We start from the raw sequence: 16678 nt of genomic DNA on the forward strand, positions 1-16678 counted from the left end.
CCAAGGGACAGAAGAGAAGTGTGAAGAAAAGTCTCATGACCAAGTCAATATCGGGAAAAAAAAATTACCTTTTTTTTTAATTCGGGTGTGGTTGAGGTTTGGCAGTCATGGATGACCATATCAAAGTTCTTGCGTGTGTTAGTTTAACGCGTCTCCAAGGGAAAAGTGATATCAAAAGCACTGAACATGGAATTAATAATGATATGATAATTCTATCCAATAATCTAGAATAACATCCATATGCCACCTTCTCACTGGACCCTCCCCTCCCTTCCTCAATCATCTTGGATATTTTAACCCATTATCGATTGGTTTTGAGTTAAATGGCCTATATTCTAATATGATATCAGATCCAATTATCCATGTTTTAGCTCCGACTTCATTCACACGTGAGAGGGCGTGTTAAGACTACAACCTGATCTCAATCAGGGATCAATCTATAAGTGGCTTGCCCTTAAGTGTCTTCTCTAGTTACATAGACCCTTTAAACTTTATGTGATTATCAACATTGCCCAACTTGAATTTTGGTCTTTATGGGCAATTGTTTCCACAATTAAACAACCAATCAAACACTTGCACCGCATTCCAACATTACTTGCTTCTTATTCACTCACTAGCGAGGACATAGTTAGCTTTTATTACTTGCTTCTTATTCACTCACTAGCGAGGACATAGTTAGCTTTTATTACTTGCTTCTTATTCACTCACTAGCGAGGACATAGTTCTATAATTCAGGCCTCGCCGATTGTTGGAGATGCTGAGAGATTTGTTCCTATTGAAAAGTTAAGGGACCTAACATGAGCTTAGAAAAAGTTAGACTACTCTCGCAATTGGTAATTAATTTTGAAATAGAACCTCAACTTCAGTCATACCAGACCTGACAATAACATCTTCAATTCATCACTTAATAATCGACAAATGAACCTTTTTTTTTTCACCCGGACAAAGCACTACCAAAAAAAAAACAAAACAAAAAATGGCGATGGTCACCTTTTTAGAGTAACCAAATTGATTTTGGTGACATTTGAAGGTTGGTCAATGACTTTATTTGTTAAGTTCTACTCCTCATCATTATTTGTGACCAATTTTCTCACATTTTTAATCTTTTGGTGATATTTGGTTTGAATATAATAAATTAGCGACATTTGTTTTGGTGACTAAATTCCTAAAAACTAACACTTAAACAATAATCAATTTTAATTATTTTATTTAAATCTTCACTAATGTAAAACCTAGATCTATTTTCTCTCTCTACTCTTTTATCATCTTTTCTCCCGAGTTCTCTGCCTCTCCCTCTTACAATACTTCCAAATTAAATATTTTGACCCAATATTTGTAACTGAAGGTGTGACTAATACTGTCGAAATTCACCCCAAAAAATCGTGACTATTGCTTCTTTTTCTTTTTTCTTTTTTCTTTTAGTGAAGGAACACTATTGAGCATTCTGTTCGTGGGCTATCCTGATTTGGCTGGCCTAAATAAATAAGAAAATTGTTGAAGGGCAGATGTAAAGGATAATCTTTTCAAAGTTTTACTCCAAAATCTTAGTTGAAGGCGATTATAAGCTCCTCATTGGTCAAGTTCTGCATCATGGAGGATTCGCATTATTATCAAGCATATTCACCTAGCCTCATCGTTTGAGATTATTTGTTTTTACTATGTCGTTGGAGGATCCTGAACCTCTACATTTAGAATCTATGTATTTTCCTGCATTTCATTTAATCTTAGTTGTTAAAATAATCTAACGACCTATAACATGACACGTCAACAATCATAAGTTTAGGTTTAGTTTTAACACTCTTAAAGCCCAATTTTACCCTTTCAATAAAATTAATAATAAAACCAAGAAATCAAAGCCACCCCTCCTAGCATCGGCGCACCACCACTCCACGATCAGCCAACTTTGATGTCCTCTTGGACTAGCTTGCCATCGATTGGGTCATGGCTTCCCCTGTATCTTTAGCCATTGAAGGAAAAACTGAGACCATATTAATACAAGGTTCAGCCAACTATCATGCAGCATAGAATACAAGGTTTTCCGAGGTAAATTCTTTGTAGAGTTGGAAAGAGCAACCCATGAAGTGATCAATGCTTTGTGGAAGCACAATGCTAGGCACTTGGAGGGCCTTTAAATGGAGTTTCTGTTGGTCACCACATTTAATTTGAGTTTTTTGGTTGTCAACGGAGGAAGTGCCGGGTTTGGGTTTTCGTGACCTAGACTAGTTTATCAGAAGCTGCCCAAAGGACAAAGCCAAAGTCTGAGGAAACATATCTCATGAGCATTTTAATGTTGGACATTAATTTAATTAAAATGTTGTCTGAAATTATTCAAATATTGGGTTTACATTTTTTAATTTACCGAGTGGTTCCATCACCGGGCACATACATGTGAGATGATTCCTCCTATTTACTTTATTTAATTTACAGAGACCTTGCCTGACTTGGGCAACTGCCTGGTTAATAGCTGGCGAGTTTGCTTGCTCGAATAGAATGAACGAGATTGAAAACGATGCAGAGAGGAGAGGTCGTGATGAGGGATGATTGGGGTCCACACTATTTGCTGAGCTGCATGGTGAGAAGTTGTCAAAGTTGATTTTCGCTGGTCACTTTAATTTAATGTATATCGTTGTCATTTTTTTCAAGACTTGCACATGTTTATGGGAATTAACTCTTCGTTTTTTATTTTATGATGACATTAATTATTATGCTCGTCAATTCTTTTTTAAGACTTGCACATGTTGAGAAGTTGTCAACGATCGAGTTTAATATCCTCGGGTTTAATCTCTTTACTGTCTTCTTTTGTTGTGTATCATGTCCTGCTTGGGCAGCCTCGAACCCTCGCTCCAATGCAAAGGAAGAACCATATCTCAAACATTGTAAATCAGTAGATCCTTATCATATTTTTTTTTAAGGAATAACTCTCCACATATAAATATGATTTGTGTAAATCAGAAGATCACTCGCAGTTAGGTATTCTCTCTCTCTGTGCTTGCACACAAACATCTCTGTGTTGTGTAAACTCATGGCGCACAACCATGAACAAGAAAAAAAAGAGCTAAATGAGAAAATAGAGCTCAAACTCTCTCAAATTAGGGAACACGATGGTCGCCTCAGTTCTCTTCAGACAAAGGGCTTCCAACTTGGAAGCTTCTACTTGGTGTTTCAAGGAGTTATTCTGACGGCAATTGCAAATGCTAACTCAGTCTTCGGATGTTTATCCTATTGGCTGCTCATCGCCCTTTCTTCATTAGCAGCCTTCCCTAATTTGATTGCAATGTATTATATTGGACGGGAATATATCAGAATCAGCAACCAGCGAGATATATCCTTGCGTGAAAGCGATGCCTTGTTTACTCAGTTAACCCAGCTTTCACAACCAAATCCAACTTCTTCCCCTGGAACATCACCTTCCGTGTCAGCACCACCCGCTCCGCCTTCTCCGGTAGCTGGAACGGCACCACCGCTGTCTTCTCCAGTAGCTGCAACAGCACAACCTCCTCCAGCTGGAAATCATTGTTATACTTCTATAAAGGGTATGGTGACCCGAGCACGTATGCCTATCATTTTCGTTTATACTTCTATAAATGGTATGGTGACCCGAGCACGTATGCCTATCATTTTCGTTGCCTTCTGCATTTCTATAAAGGGTATGGTGACCCGAGCACGTATGCGTATCATTTTCGTTGCCTTCTGCATTGCTTTTTATCTGGGCGTTTCCGCCATCATGTATTTGGTTTGCATAAAGACTCTTCGCAAACCAGGAGCTCAGTGTAAGCAACATTAATTCAAGCTGAATGATAAATGCATTAGGCTTTGTCAGGATTCAGCATTTCTTGGACTGTTGGGAATAAAAATAATAAAGCTTGCACTTAGATACTTATGATTTTAGTAACTTTTCTGTCTACGCATTTGTGATAAAAATAATCTGCCTTTTGCTTTTCCTGCATCTTATTAGAAGATTTTGACCGTCAATGGCTCCACGTAGATTTTTTTTTTTTTTTTTCCGTTCTAGACTTATATTTCGAAGATATTACTAATTTATGTCCATGTCTCCGGTTATCTGATGAGATAGACCAATTGTGATAGGCGTTGAGACCGGTGCAGTCACCCCTCCCCTCCCGAACCCAACACTAGTGGCAGAGGCACATGGAGACCAGTGCAGTCCCAAGCCTCCACTCAGTTATAAAAAATGAATGTAGTAATATTATTATTATATTACTGTTTTATACAAATCGCTAGCTAAAACCAAAGAGATTTTAATCCCTTTTTCTATTTTATTGGCGCATATAGGGAGCAGACTTTTCAGTGATAGTGAGTTTTCTCTCAAACTCAATATTATGTTATCAATTTTTAATTAGTTAATTCTTTTTCTTTTTTTTTAATCTTTCTCTTCTTCTTTTTTTGTTATTGTTTTCTCTCTACCTATGGTGTTTTTTAGTTTGTGAATTTTTTTTTTCTTTCTATTGATTTTAATGGGTTTAACAATTTGAGAATTACATTTGGGACGTAAGCTCTAACAATGTATTTATATAATTGAAATGAATTACTGATCTTGCACAAAAAATGGTTGAGACAAAAGAAGATTAGATACACCATTTAGTACAATTGCTTATGACACTAGCACTAATTCCACATGTTGCAACTACAAGTGTAGAGAAAGTATTTTTTACTATGAATATTATGAAAATTTGGTTGGTTGCATATATTGAGAAAGACATTTTTAACAGTCTAGATGACTTGGTTGTTACGCAACGATTTCAAAATATGAAAACTCGTTGAGGACAATTTATGATTGTAATGAATAAACACCATGATTTTTTATGTTTTGTTATGTCTTGAGTTCGAATTTTTTATTGTTTATATTTTGTGAAATGCCTCCACTTGCCACTGCCCAATACTCCTAATCCCCAAAACCTGCCATGACCGTCACTAATCTCCACACTAGCAACCATGGCTGCCACCCATCTCCAGTGAAGTTTAAAATGGAATAGTGTGGAAGCGTTGGTGTTAATAGTTGGGAAATGCTAGAGTACTAGTGAAAGCTCGTGGCTGGTGTTAAACGCGATGAGGCCACTTCTTGTGTATTTGACCGAAAAAATAATAGGGAGCTTTACTAATATACCCAAAATAGGGGCTGAAATTATAAATCAATAAATAAATCCCACATAGAATGCACTTTAGAAACACACCTAAAACTCATTTACTACATAAGAAATTGGTGTTTAAGTTTCTATAAATTACGTGATTGCCATTGATCAACTTAAAAAAGAAGTCCAACACAAAAAATTTAAATAGCACCTAAAACAAACCCAGCTCAATTTTATAAATAAAAAACCCAAACAATTCATTACAAACAAAACGTCTTGAAAACCATAGCTTTATTAATGTGTCATGTTGATTAATGACTGTAATATTCCACACCTTTACTATCATATTGATTAATAGTTGTAATGTTTCAGTCTAGGGAAACAACACTGCTATTTTTCTATGACATCCTATTTTTAATTAATGCATGTCTACCCCTGTAATGTTCCAGTCTAAGGTAATAACACTTCTAATTTCCTATGACATCCTATTTCTAATGCATGTATACCTTTGTAATGTTCCAGTCTAGGGTAATAACATTGCTAGTTTACTATCATGTTGATTAATGGTTGTAATGTTATAGGGTAATAACTTTGCTAGTTTACTGTCATATTGATTAATTGCTGTAATGTTCCACTAGGGTAATAACACTGCTAGTTTCCTATGAAATCCTATTTCTAATGCATGTCTACCCCATATAATGTTCCAGTCTAGGGTAATAACACTGCTAATTTCCTATGACATCCTTTTTCTAATACATGTCTACCCTGTAATGTTCCAGTCTAGGGTAATAACACTACTAGTTTCATATGACATCCTATTTCTAATGCATATATACCCCTATAATGTTCTAGTGTAGGGTAATAACACTGCTAGTTTACTATCATGTTGATTAATGCTTGTCATGTTGCTATTTCTAATACATGTCCAATAAAGAAAAGATGAAGAAAGAACAAACCATACCAACTCAAAACAAGTTGAGCCCAAATTGTTAATATTATTATGTCATAGAAGTACGTTGTTAATGTAATAGAAGTACATTGTTAATACTCTATCATAGAAGTACATTGTTAATACTCTGTCATAGAAGTACATTATTAATACTCTGTCATAGAAGTACATTGTTAAACAAAAATAAAATTCATAATTGAAATAGTAATAAGAGATAAATCGATCATCAAATCTTAAAATACATTTTGAAAATCAACTAAAATCCAAAGAGAAACACATAATTGAAGCAAAAGATCAAAAATCTCAAGTTCAAACCAAACAACGACGACGACGACATGGTGAAAAGGAGTAGAGCTCGAAGATGAGGAGGAAAGCTAAGAGCATTTTATCAAGGTTCGTTCGAGGTCTTGAACAATCCGAAAAGAAAAAAAAAATCAATAGAATCACGATTTTAGAACAAGAAATCGAAGGTGAAATATTGGAAATCATATATTAAAGATGAAGAATATAGTTGGATATGAGACTGAGCTTCAATGGAAGCTCCTCTTGCTCAACACTAGAGAAAGCACCAACAAGAAAGGAGAAAATAAATCTGATTTGGTTTTTTGGTAGATCTGGGCAGATCTGATTTTTCTATCTCAAATCCATAATACAAGGGCAATATAGGTATTTAACACATACAAATAAACTAAAAAACAGCTATTAAATTTTTAAAAAAAATTGACTTGAAGTTTTTTGAAGTGTGTTTATAGTTTTTAAATAGTATATAGTTTCTTTATAAGATTATGTATATAACTAAATTTCTAAAAATAATAAGGGGCACATGCAAAACCAAAGGCAAAGATAAAGCGGAAGGCAATGGCCCTATAAACCACAAGTCACTTCATGTTAAGAATATACATATATACATTAAATATCTAAATTTATGTTATCGGAATCCAGTCAAGTGTAAAAAAATCTCGATTTATAGATTAGTGATTTTGGGTTCCAATTCATCTCTCCTTATAATTTAAACTATCTTTTCTATTAAAAAAATAATACCTAGAAGTATGACAACTATCTTTTATTTTAATTCATTGTTTTTAGAACCTCAGCCGGTTCGAGGGGAGATCTTGTAGGAAGGCGCCATCAAAATTTATTTTAAACAAGCCAGCTGTTGGTTTGTGACATTTAGTTACTTCAATCGGGACGCCGTCGTGCTGGTGGTCGTTCATTTGCCTTATTTTAAACAAGTTTTTATTTTTTATTTTTAAACAGCTGTTATTCACGCATATGAGACACAAAGTCTTCTTTCATAGAAATCATCAGGTACAGTTCTTTGAGATTCGCGCGTAGCAAAGTGCAAAATTAACCAAAGAGCTATACCTGATGATTTCTATCAGTATTAATTCTGATTCGCACACAACTTGGCGCCAATTAAAAAACAAACCAACTGATGCTAACCAAATCAGTAACTAATCTTTGGAAAAAAAAAAAAAATAGTAACTAATCCAGCAAAAGAATATTACACGTGGCCTAATAACACTATGACAACTGGACCAATGACTAATCAGCAGCTGGAACACAATTCAGACTTCTATCATCATCCACCATTTCTTGTAATAATGGCTATTATAAAGAAGTCTGGATATTAAGAAGAAAAAAAACAATATTAATGATCAATTTTAATTACTTTTTTTAATACAGCCAATAGTCTAGGTGTCATATGTGTCATCACACACACACTACCAAAGTGTCATAAGAGTTCGAATTTGAGACCATTAGCCTGCAAGTTAATACTATTTTTTCACTATGCTAGAACTCACATAGCGTATGTTGGTGTGACTTGTGGATATTGACTTACTTTCCTTACACACCAAGAATTCCTATTATAATTGTAATTGATTTACTTTAATTCCTGATTTCCTATTGTAAATAGATTTAGAAATTTATTATTTACTTGCCCATTCAGGTTTCGTTGTATTATAAATATAACCTCCTACAAGGAGAAGAATACACAGAAAATTCCCACAAACAAATATTCTCTCATAGTTTTCATATTTTAGCATGGTATTAGAGCTGCGATCTTGGAATTGTTGACTCTAGTTTCAAACCCCCGCCGCCACTATGGGGGTTGATGATTTTTTCAACCCTCATAGAGGTAGCATCACCGACTCCTTCTCTCATTCTCAACCAACCATAGCTGAGTTGAATGACCAGATGGCTTAGCTCCTACATATGCAGACTTTTGACCCCGAATTTGATCCTGAATCAGGATCCTATTTTGATGACTCAACCCGATCCGAAATCAGATCCTATTTTGACGACTCAACCCGACTCCAACTATGATGACGACGACCTCAACCTCGACTCTGAAGACGACCTTGACCCCCATTCGGATGATGACCCCGACCTTGAATTTGTCTTTGATTCAAACCCCGATCGCGATTTTGACTCCGACTCCGGCCCCGGACTCAAGCTCATATTCCGATTCGAATTCCTACTCAACCTATATCCAATGCATCTTCCGCTGCACAGATTATGACTTCTCGACTAATGACCCTAACACATGGATCAGATTGGGCATATTATGGTGATCCAAGACACACTCGTGAGACTTGTTTTAAATTGCATGGATATCCCGGTTAGTGGGCTACTCTTAAATATCAAAGACAATGCAATACAATCAATAATGGTACTGGTTATGGATTCCATACTTCCAATAAGATTGATTCCAAAAGCTGATAATTGATTCCAGTGCAATTGATCATATGACGTTTGATCCTGATAATTTTCTGAATACCACACAACCTCGACATGAACTTGTATTGCAAATGTCAATGGCGTTACTTATAATCCTTTGATGGGGGCAGGCATTGTTGCACTCTCATCCTCTCTCACACTGTCTAATACTTTACTTGTTTCATCTTTATCCACTAAATTGTTGTCAGTTAGTCAGCTTCCTGAACAATTGAATTATTGTGTACTCATTACCCGAGTTTTTGTTTGCTTCAGAATATTCACACTAAATAGATTCTTGGTCTTGGTACTAAGAGAGGGGGCTCTATTATGTCGATGACTTCAGTCCCTGACTTGGCTAACAGTGTGATGCATCCCTTTGATAGCAAACAAAAGCAAGTATGGTTGTGGCACCGTCGATTGGGACATCCATCTTTTAGTTATATGAAGCATCTTATACCAGATTTATTCTCAGGTTTTAAGGACTCTGACTTCACATGTGATACTTATATTTTGGCCAAGAGTCGCATCGTGTGCCCTACCCGTTGAATACGAACAAGTGTACTACTCCATTTTCATTAATTCACTCTGATGTCTGGGGACCTTCCCCCATCACTGCTCCTTCTGGTGTTCGATGGTTTGTCACATTCATAGATGATTGTACACGAATGACATGACTTTATTTGCTAAAGAATAAAAACGAAGTGTTTTTCTGTTTTCAGTCATTCTATAAACAGATGAAAACTCAGTTCAATGCCCAAATCCAGATTCTTCGCTCAGACAATAGTGGAGAATTTGTCAATCATGACTTTCAGACTTACTTCCAACAACATAGAAATTATCCATGAGACGACTTGTTCTCAGACACCGCACAAAATGATGTTGCTGAACGAAAGAATCGACATCTTCTTGAAATCGCCCGAGCACTTCTAATTGGCGCTCATGTTCCTCGCCATCACTGGGATAATTATATTGTTACCTGCAGTTCACCTGATCAACCGCATGCCTTCTGGTGTATTGACCTTTAAAACTCCCTTACATATGCTTGCGCAATACAGATACCTCTACCCTCTGCTTTGGTACTCGCCCAATCTTTGGATGTGTGGCTTTCGTTCATCTCCACAAAAATCAACGTAGCAAAATTGATCCATGTGCGCTTCGTTGTGTTTTTTGAGTTATATCACTCATCAAAAAGGCTACCGCTGTTATCACCCTTCAACCCGACGTACCTATGTCACTTTGGATATGATCTTTCTAGAATCTGAGCTGAAAAATGATCGATCGTCCCGAGTCAAGCACGAGATTACTCTTTATCGAAAGCAATCAATCGCCCATTCATAGCGATCAATTGCCCACCCCACCTGATCCATGTGAAGATATTTCTGATCCGAATCTCACACCTACAGACAATACATAACAACAAGATGAATACCCCCTTCTAACTCAACAGTACCAACAGACCAATTTCCTGAGAATATCCTTGAGGTATTTACTCCTACTAGACTTATGCATTTAGAGGATAAAACTATTGGAATATCAATTACCTTTCAGGCAAAATCGTGGGAAGCCACTAAACCGTTATTCACCTGATATTGGCAAGACATACAAATATCCAATTGCAAATCATGTATCCACTGAGAAACTATCAGAACCACTCAGGGCTTTTGTGCACTAATTGTCTACTATCCATATTTCAACCAAGATCACTGAAGTATTGAAAGATCCTAAGTGGAGTCCAAGTTATAAAAGAGGAGATGAAAGCTCTTGAGAAAAATCAGACTTGGACATTGGAGATTATACCACGAGGGAAAAAGACTATCGGATGTAAATGAGTGCTTACTATAAAACACAATGGAGATGGATCTATCTAGTGATACAAGGTAAGATTTGTGGCAAAAGGGTACACATAGACCTATGGTATAGACTATGAAGAAACATTTGCTCCAGTTGCAAAGTTAAACACCGTCAGAGTCTTATTGTCCATGCAGCTAATTTAATTGGTCATTACATCAGTGATGTAAAGAATGTTTTTCTACATAAAGAATGTTTTTCTACATGGCGAACTCACGGAGGAGGTGTACATGGACATCCCTCCTAGATGTAATACTACTCAGACTGGAACAGTGTGCAGATTACGAAGAGCATTGTATGGATTGAAACAGTCACCACATGCATGATTTAGACAGTTCACCATGGCAATGAAGAACAATGGTTTCAAACAGTGCAACTCAGATCATACTCTGTTCTTGAAACATCGGAAAGGGAATGTAACAACATTAATAATCTATGTTGATGATATGATTATTACTGGGAATGATAAACAGGAAATATCACAACTACAAGACTATTTGGCTACAGAGTTTGAGATGAAGGATCTAGGTGGACTCAAGTATTTTTTGGAAATTGAAGTGGCTCGATCGCAGCAAGGCATATTTATCTCTCAAAGGAAATATGTCTTGGACTTGTTGAGAGACACAGGAATGCTAGATTGCAAACCTGCGGACACTTCCTATTATTCATAATCATCATTTTGGAGAATATCCAGATCAAGTTCCAACTAACAAAGAAAGATACCAAAGGTTAGTGGGAAGATTGATCTATTTGTCACATACTCGACCAGACATTGCTTATGCGGTAAGCGTTGTCATCAATTTATGCATTCTCCAAGTGAAGACCACATGAATGCAGTTCTTTAGATACTTAGATATTTGAAGTCTGCACCTGGAAAAGGACTTATATTCTCAAAACATGGTTATCTAAATATTGATGGTTATTCATATGCAGATTGGGCAGGTAATGTAACAGATAGAAAATGCACATCGGGTTACTTCACATTCATGGGAGGTAATTTGGTGACATGGATGAGTAAGAAACAGAATGTAGTAGTATTATCCAGTGCAGAAGCCGAGTTTAGATGCATGACTAAAGAGATTTGTGAACTTTTTTAGTTAAAAAAGTTGTTTACTGAACTTGGGTATAAACCTACATCCACAATCTCTTTTGTGACAACAAGGCTACTATAGCCATTGCACAAAATCCAGTTCAGCATGATTGTACTAAACATGTTGAGGTGGATCGACACTTCATCAAACAGAAGCTTGAGGCTAAAATGTTTCAAGCGATTTTCAGTAAAGCATTCCATAATTCACTGGATCAATTGGGTATTTGCGACATCTATGCATCAACGTGAGGGGAAGTGTTGGCGTGACTTGTGGATATTGACTTACTTTCCTTACACATCAAGAATTTCTATTATAATTGTAATTGATTTATTTTAATTCCTGATTTCCTATTGTAAATAGATTTAGAAATTTATTATTTACTTGCCCATTCAGGTTTTGTTGTATTATAAATATGACCTCCTACAAGGAGAAGAATACACAGAAAATTCCCACAAACAAATATTCTCTCATAGTTTTCATATTTTAGCAGCGTAATGGTTTGGAGCAAATGTTTCCTCAAGAAAATGTCTGGTAGGAAAACAACTTGAATAGAAATATCTGCATAAAAAATTTAAATAAAAAAAAATTGACAAAAATGCTACAAGATCTAAAACATTTTACACCAGTAAAATTCCTCAAGCTTTAAGTTTTACCGGCCTACAACCATTTTTGCAAAATTCAACTTTTGTTGAAAGAAAAAGAAGAAGAAAAAGGAAATAGAAGGAAAATGATGTTTAATAAATTATCTATGTTTAAAAAATATGGGTACTTTTGTCATTTTCTAACATATCATACGCTATAAAGACAGTAGACACCGGTTTACAGAGTCGTTGGGTTGGAATAGTTAGTCAATGGCGAGTTTGTTTTCCCGGAAGACCGAGATTGAAAACTGTACAGAGGGGGTTCTTGAGATACGAGAGGTCGAGAGAGGTGATGAATCGGGGGGCACGCTATTTGCTACGATGCCACCTAAGGATCGCAAGGTGATAAAAGCCAAGACATTCCTAGATCGTAGTTCTTATGATGGTGTTCCCAGAACAGTTCATGTCAGCGCAACAACTGCTAGAGGTACGAAGACAACGATGTTCCTTCCAGCACAGTTTTTCGCTAACCACGAACGAATCGTCTTTAAGCTAGACGGGGAAAAACTAGTGGCGGTGGAGCAGAAACAATCCCCAGAATCCTCATCATCAGGTAAATGATCTCTCTCTCTCTCTCTCTCTCTCTCGGCAAAGATTGTTCGCTATCATCTCTCTCTAATATATGAATCTTATGATGCACTGAGTTGTCAATTATGTTTTGCGCGCATATGTACCCTATTTTTCCCTCAATAATTCAGTGCCTACACTTGTTCAAGCCAATTCCCCATGCAAGGATCTGTGTCCACCTCTTCTTCAAGGTTGGATGTAGCCTTACAAAATAGGGGGCGGGTTCTCTACTCGGTTTTTTCTTGCTTGGATCTGCTTGACTTTTTTTTTTTCTGAGCATGGCACGTCATTTAAAAATCATCCAAAACCTAAAAACATATTTTTCCCTATGCAGCTCTTCTTCTCCATTTTATCATTCTCTCACAACCAAACCAAGCTTCCAGCGGCTGGACCCAAAAAAAGAGAAACCAAACAAGTAGCTCCTTTCAATCACTCTTCGTCTCAAAACTTATAATTTGTTCATCTTTGTCATCTGGAAGTAGCCACCCAAATCAGATCAGGACTTGTATCAGCTATAGCAAAGGCAATCAAAGTTGTTTTTTCGTTTTTAAAAAATCTGAAGCCACACAATTAAGTGACTAATGATAAAAATGGATCCCTCACTCAGTTTTAATAAGATCGAGTACTTTAAAATTAAGGGTACTCAGATTTAGGATTGAATGTTTTTGTTTCATTTGTTAAATTTAGGGGTATATCGAGAAAAAAAATAAAAAGAATTCTGTCCAGATTTAGGAAATTGGAGAAAAGGAAAGGAAAGGAGAAGAGGTTTTCCTCTTGGTTTGGTTTTTGGTTTTGACAGAACGCTAAAATGGGGAAGAAGGCAGCTGACGAAAAATATGTGGTTTCATGTTTTTGGTGTTTGGATTATTTTTTAATGACGTGACATGCTCAAAATAAAAATCAAGCAGATTCAAGTATGAAAAACAAACAAACAAACAAAGGATCCACATCCTACAAAATACCCACCAAATTGTATGATCAATGCCTCATTAATTTAATGCATATACTTGTTCAACCCATTTATCTCACGCGAATGCGGAGGATTGTATTCGAAAATTAAAGGGTAATGGATCCCAAACCTCTGCATTTAGATTCATGCCTTTACTTGTATTTAGTTTAATCTCAACCATTATAATAATCTAATGATTAAAATTTAAGCCACATAAGCTACCTTAATTTTCTTTGATCTTTTTTATCAAAACTGATGACTACTCCATTACTGTACGACTTTTACCAGTACTTTGTCCCAATCCACCACCACACAACTGCCTTCTTTCTTTTTTAATCATCTGAGAAGTTTAATTCAATGGATTTGGATTTGTGAGTCGAGCATCATATGTCTGGATAAAATTTGGTGTCGTTGGCTTTGTTTACTGGAAGTTGGGGGTTGGGTTCAACCAATTTTGATTTAATCCCAACTTCCCCATTAGCTTGTTGGGTTTAAGCATCTTGTCTCTTTGTTTCTCCTTTTTGTCATTGTTGAAGGTTTCCGGGCATTTTCAACCAAAAAAAAGTAGTTATGGGCACAGGTGGAAACTACAATATGAGGGCTGTGCAATGGGTTAATCAATTGCCTTTTTTATTTTCTGCCATTAGATACATAGTTAATAGTACATGTTCTCCTGTAAGTCATAGGAATAAAAAGCAGAGAAACCACCAACAGAAAATCATTAACACCATAAATAACATTAAAGTTAAGGTAGCTATTTGGCTTCACTTTTAACAATTGGATTATTGTGATAGTTGAGATTCAAATAAATGTGGGTACATGCATGAAATCTAAATGCAGAGGCTTGAAATCCCAATTTGATCACCCCATTTATTTTTCAAACGCCACCCCTTTCTCTTACCTTTTTTTTTTTTCTTCTCTTTTTCTTCAAAAAAGAATAAAAAGTAAGCTAGAATAATTAAATTCTTTTTTTTTTTTTGTATTACTACTTATTAGGGTTGATTTTTGGATGGATAGGATCGGAATCAAGGCATTCCAATTCTAATCCAAAAAAATTCGGAATGAAAATTCTATTCCAATTTCATTCCAAAAGAATTCAGAATTTCAATATCCATTCCAATTTTGAAAATTCAGAATTTATGGAATTTATGGAAAATATAGGAATTTTTTTGGAAAATTTCATGAACTAGTTCAAAATTCTAAATATACCCAACCATTTGAAAGATTAAAATTGACTCAAATTGAAAACGCATACCGTAAGTTTGGAAAACTATTATATGCTAGTACTTAGATGTTGTTATCTTTTATAAAATAACTTGTCTATGTCTATTTGGTCATCAAATTATAGTTAGTTCAACATGAAATTAGTAATTTTGTGTAGTCTAAGCTTGAAACCCCAATATATTTTGTAATTCGGAATTTTTTGAAATCTCTAAATACATAACAGTTCTAATCCAATTTTTATTGAAATTTTCGAATTTTAAAACTTTTGGATGTCTAAATTGATTGGACTTACCAAAATTAGAAATTTTCAAAACGAAATCGATCGGAATTGGATTTTCCAATCCAACTTGCACCCTTATTACGGATCATGAGTGTGATCGCTTTGCTGACTGTGTTTTCCGTGACCACTTTATAGTTTGCTGACTGTTTTCTATTCTGGTTTGGATTGCAGGGACTCGTTAAAATATGGGCTAGTTTGTTATTGTTTTGCTTTCAATAAAACTGCTTTTAATGGTTGTAAAGTAAAAGCAATTAGAGCGTTTGACAATCTGAGTTTGTAAACGTAATGTGAGCGTTGTAAAATTTTTATGTAAAACTGTTCTGATTGTGTACCATAATAAAAAGGTATTGATTTGCAAGTAAGTGATTTCAAGTTCGAACCTATATGACACTGTGATAGTGTGTGAGAAATCTCATCCTCTTGTAGTTTAAACTATTACTTATATTATATTTATAAAAAAAACAAGTGACGATTTTAAAAGATCATGCCACAATGAGCTGGGCACCTATAATACAGCATTTGTTTTCAGAATTAGAGGTTCAAAAGATGGTTGGGTCAAAATTTGGATTTGGTTGATTCTTATTACATATAATTAGGGAAACATAGTCATGGGGTTACTTCAATATATAAGTAAGTGTTGTGAATAAATTGAATATGAGAGTGGAATTGCATTCACTTTGTGATGCTACAATTGGCAATATTTTCTTTGATGATTTTCCTACACTTGTAGGATTTCTAAATATCTCTCTCTTTTTTTACACATGGCAAAAGTTCTCCTATCTTAGCAGAATCGTTTCGCACGCCACCAATGCTTATTTCTTACAATATAAAATTGACGCGCTATATAAAATTCGACTTTGCACATCCTTATTTTATTAATTTTCTTTGCCTTGACAAAGAAGGCCACCATATTTGAAGGAAAATTTATGCATAAATTTATTTTTAAAAAGGTGTATTCTGAGAATCATTGCTGCAATCAAGCTTCATTTTTAGCTAAGCTATGAGTCACATTTTCAGATCCTGAATATACAATTTCATTTTTTTGTTCCCATTTTATAGAAATATTTTTCAAAAAAAAAAAAAACATTTTATAACAATTTCTAATTCTTACAGTTGACCTTTTTTTTATGCACGTGATTGGGGAAGGGAGTTTACACACATATTCATGGGATGTTTGGATTTCGAACCTCTGACCACATGTATTGAGTGTCTCGGTTTATATTTTCAATATATGCAATAGTATTATTTGTTCATACTGTATGTACTGGGTCGGAGAAGAGGACCTGATGAAAAAAAATTTGTTTAAGAGAGATTTAAACAC

The 16678-nt window shown here is 35.4% G+C and overlaps 1 protein-coding gene across 1 annotated transcript; it reads left to right on the top strand.

Annotated features, from left to right (window-relative positions):
• Positions 1 to 12507: 12507 nt before the first annotated feature.
• Positions 12508 to 15719, top strand: LOC103320037 (uncharacterized). The gene is made up of 2 exons (XM_008221649.2): positions 12508 to 12890; positions 15529 to 15719. The coding sequence occupies exons 1-2, from the start codon at positions 12548 to 12550 to the stop codon at positions 15537 to 15539; spliced, it is 354 nt and encodes a 117-aa protein (XP_008219871.2). The 5' UTR covers positions 12508 to 12547; the 3' UTR covers positions 15540 to 15719.
• Positions 15720 to 16678: the final 959 nt, after the last annotated feature.

The sequence above is a fragment of the Prunus mume genome, linkage group LG2, assembly GCF_029339155.1.
Source record: "Prunus mume cultivar Tortuosa linkage group LG2, ASM2933915v1, whole genome shotgun sequence".
In the NCBI taxonomy this organism is placed as follows: domain Eukaryota; kingdom Viridiplantae; phylum Streptophyta; class Magnoliopsida; order Rosales; family Rosaceae; genus Prunus; species Prunus mume.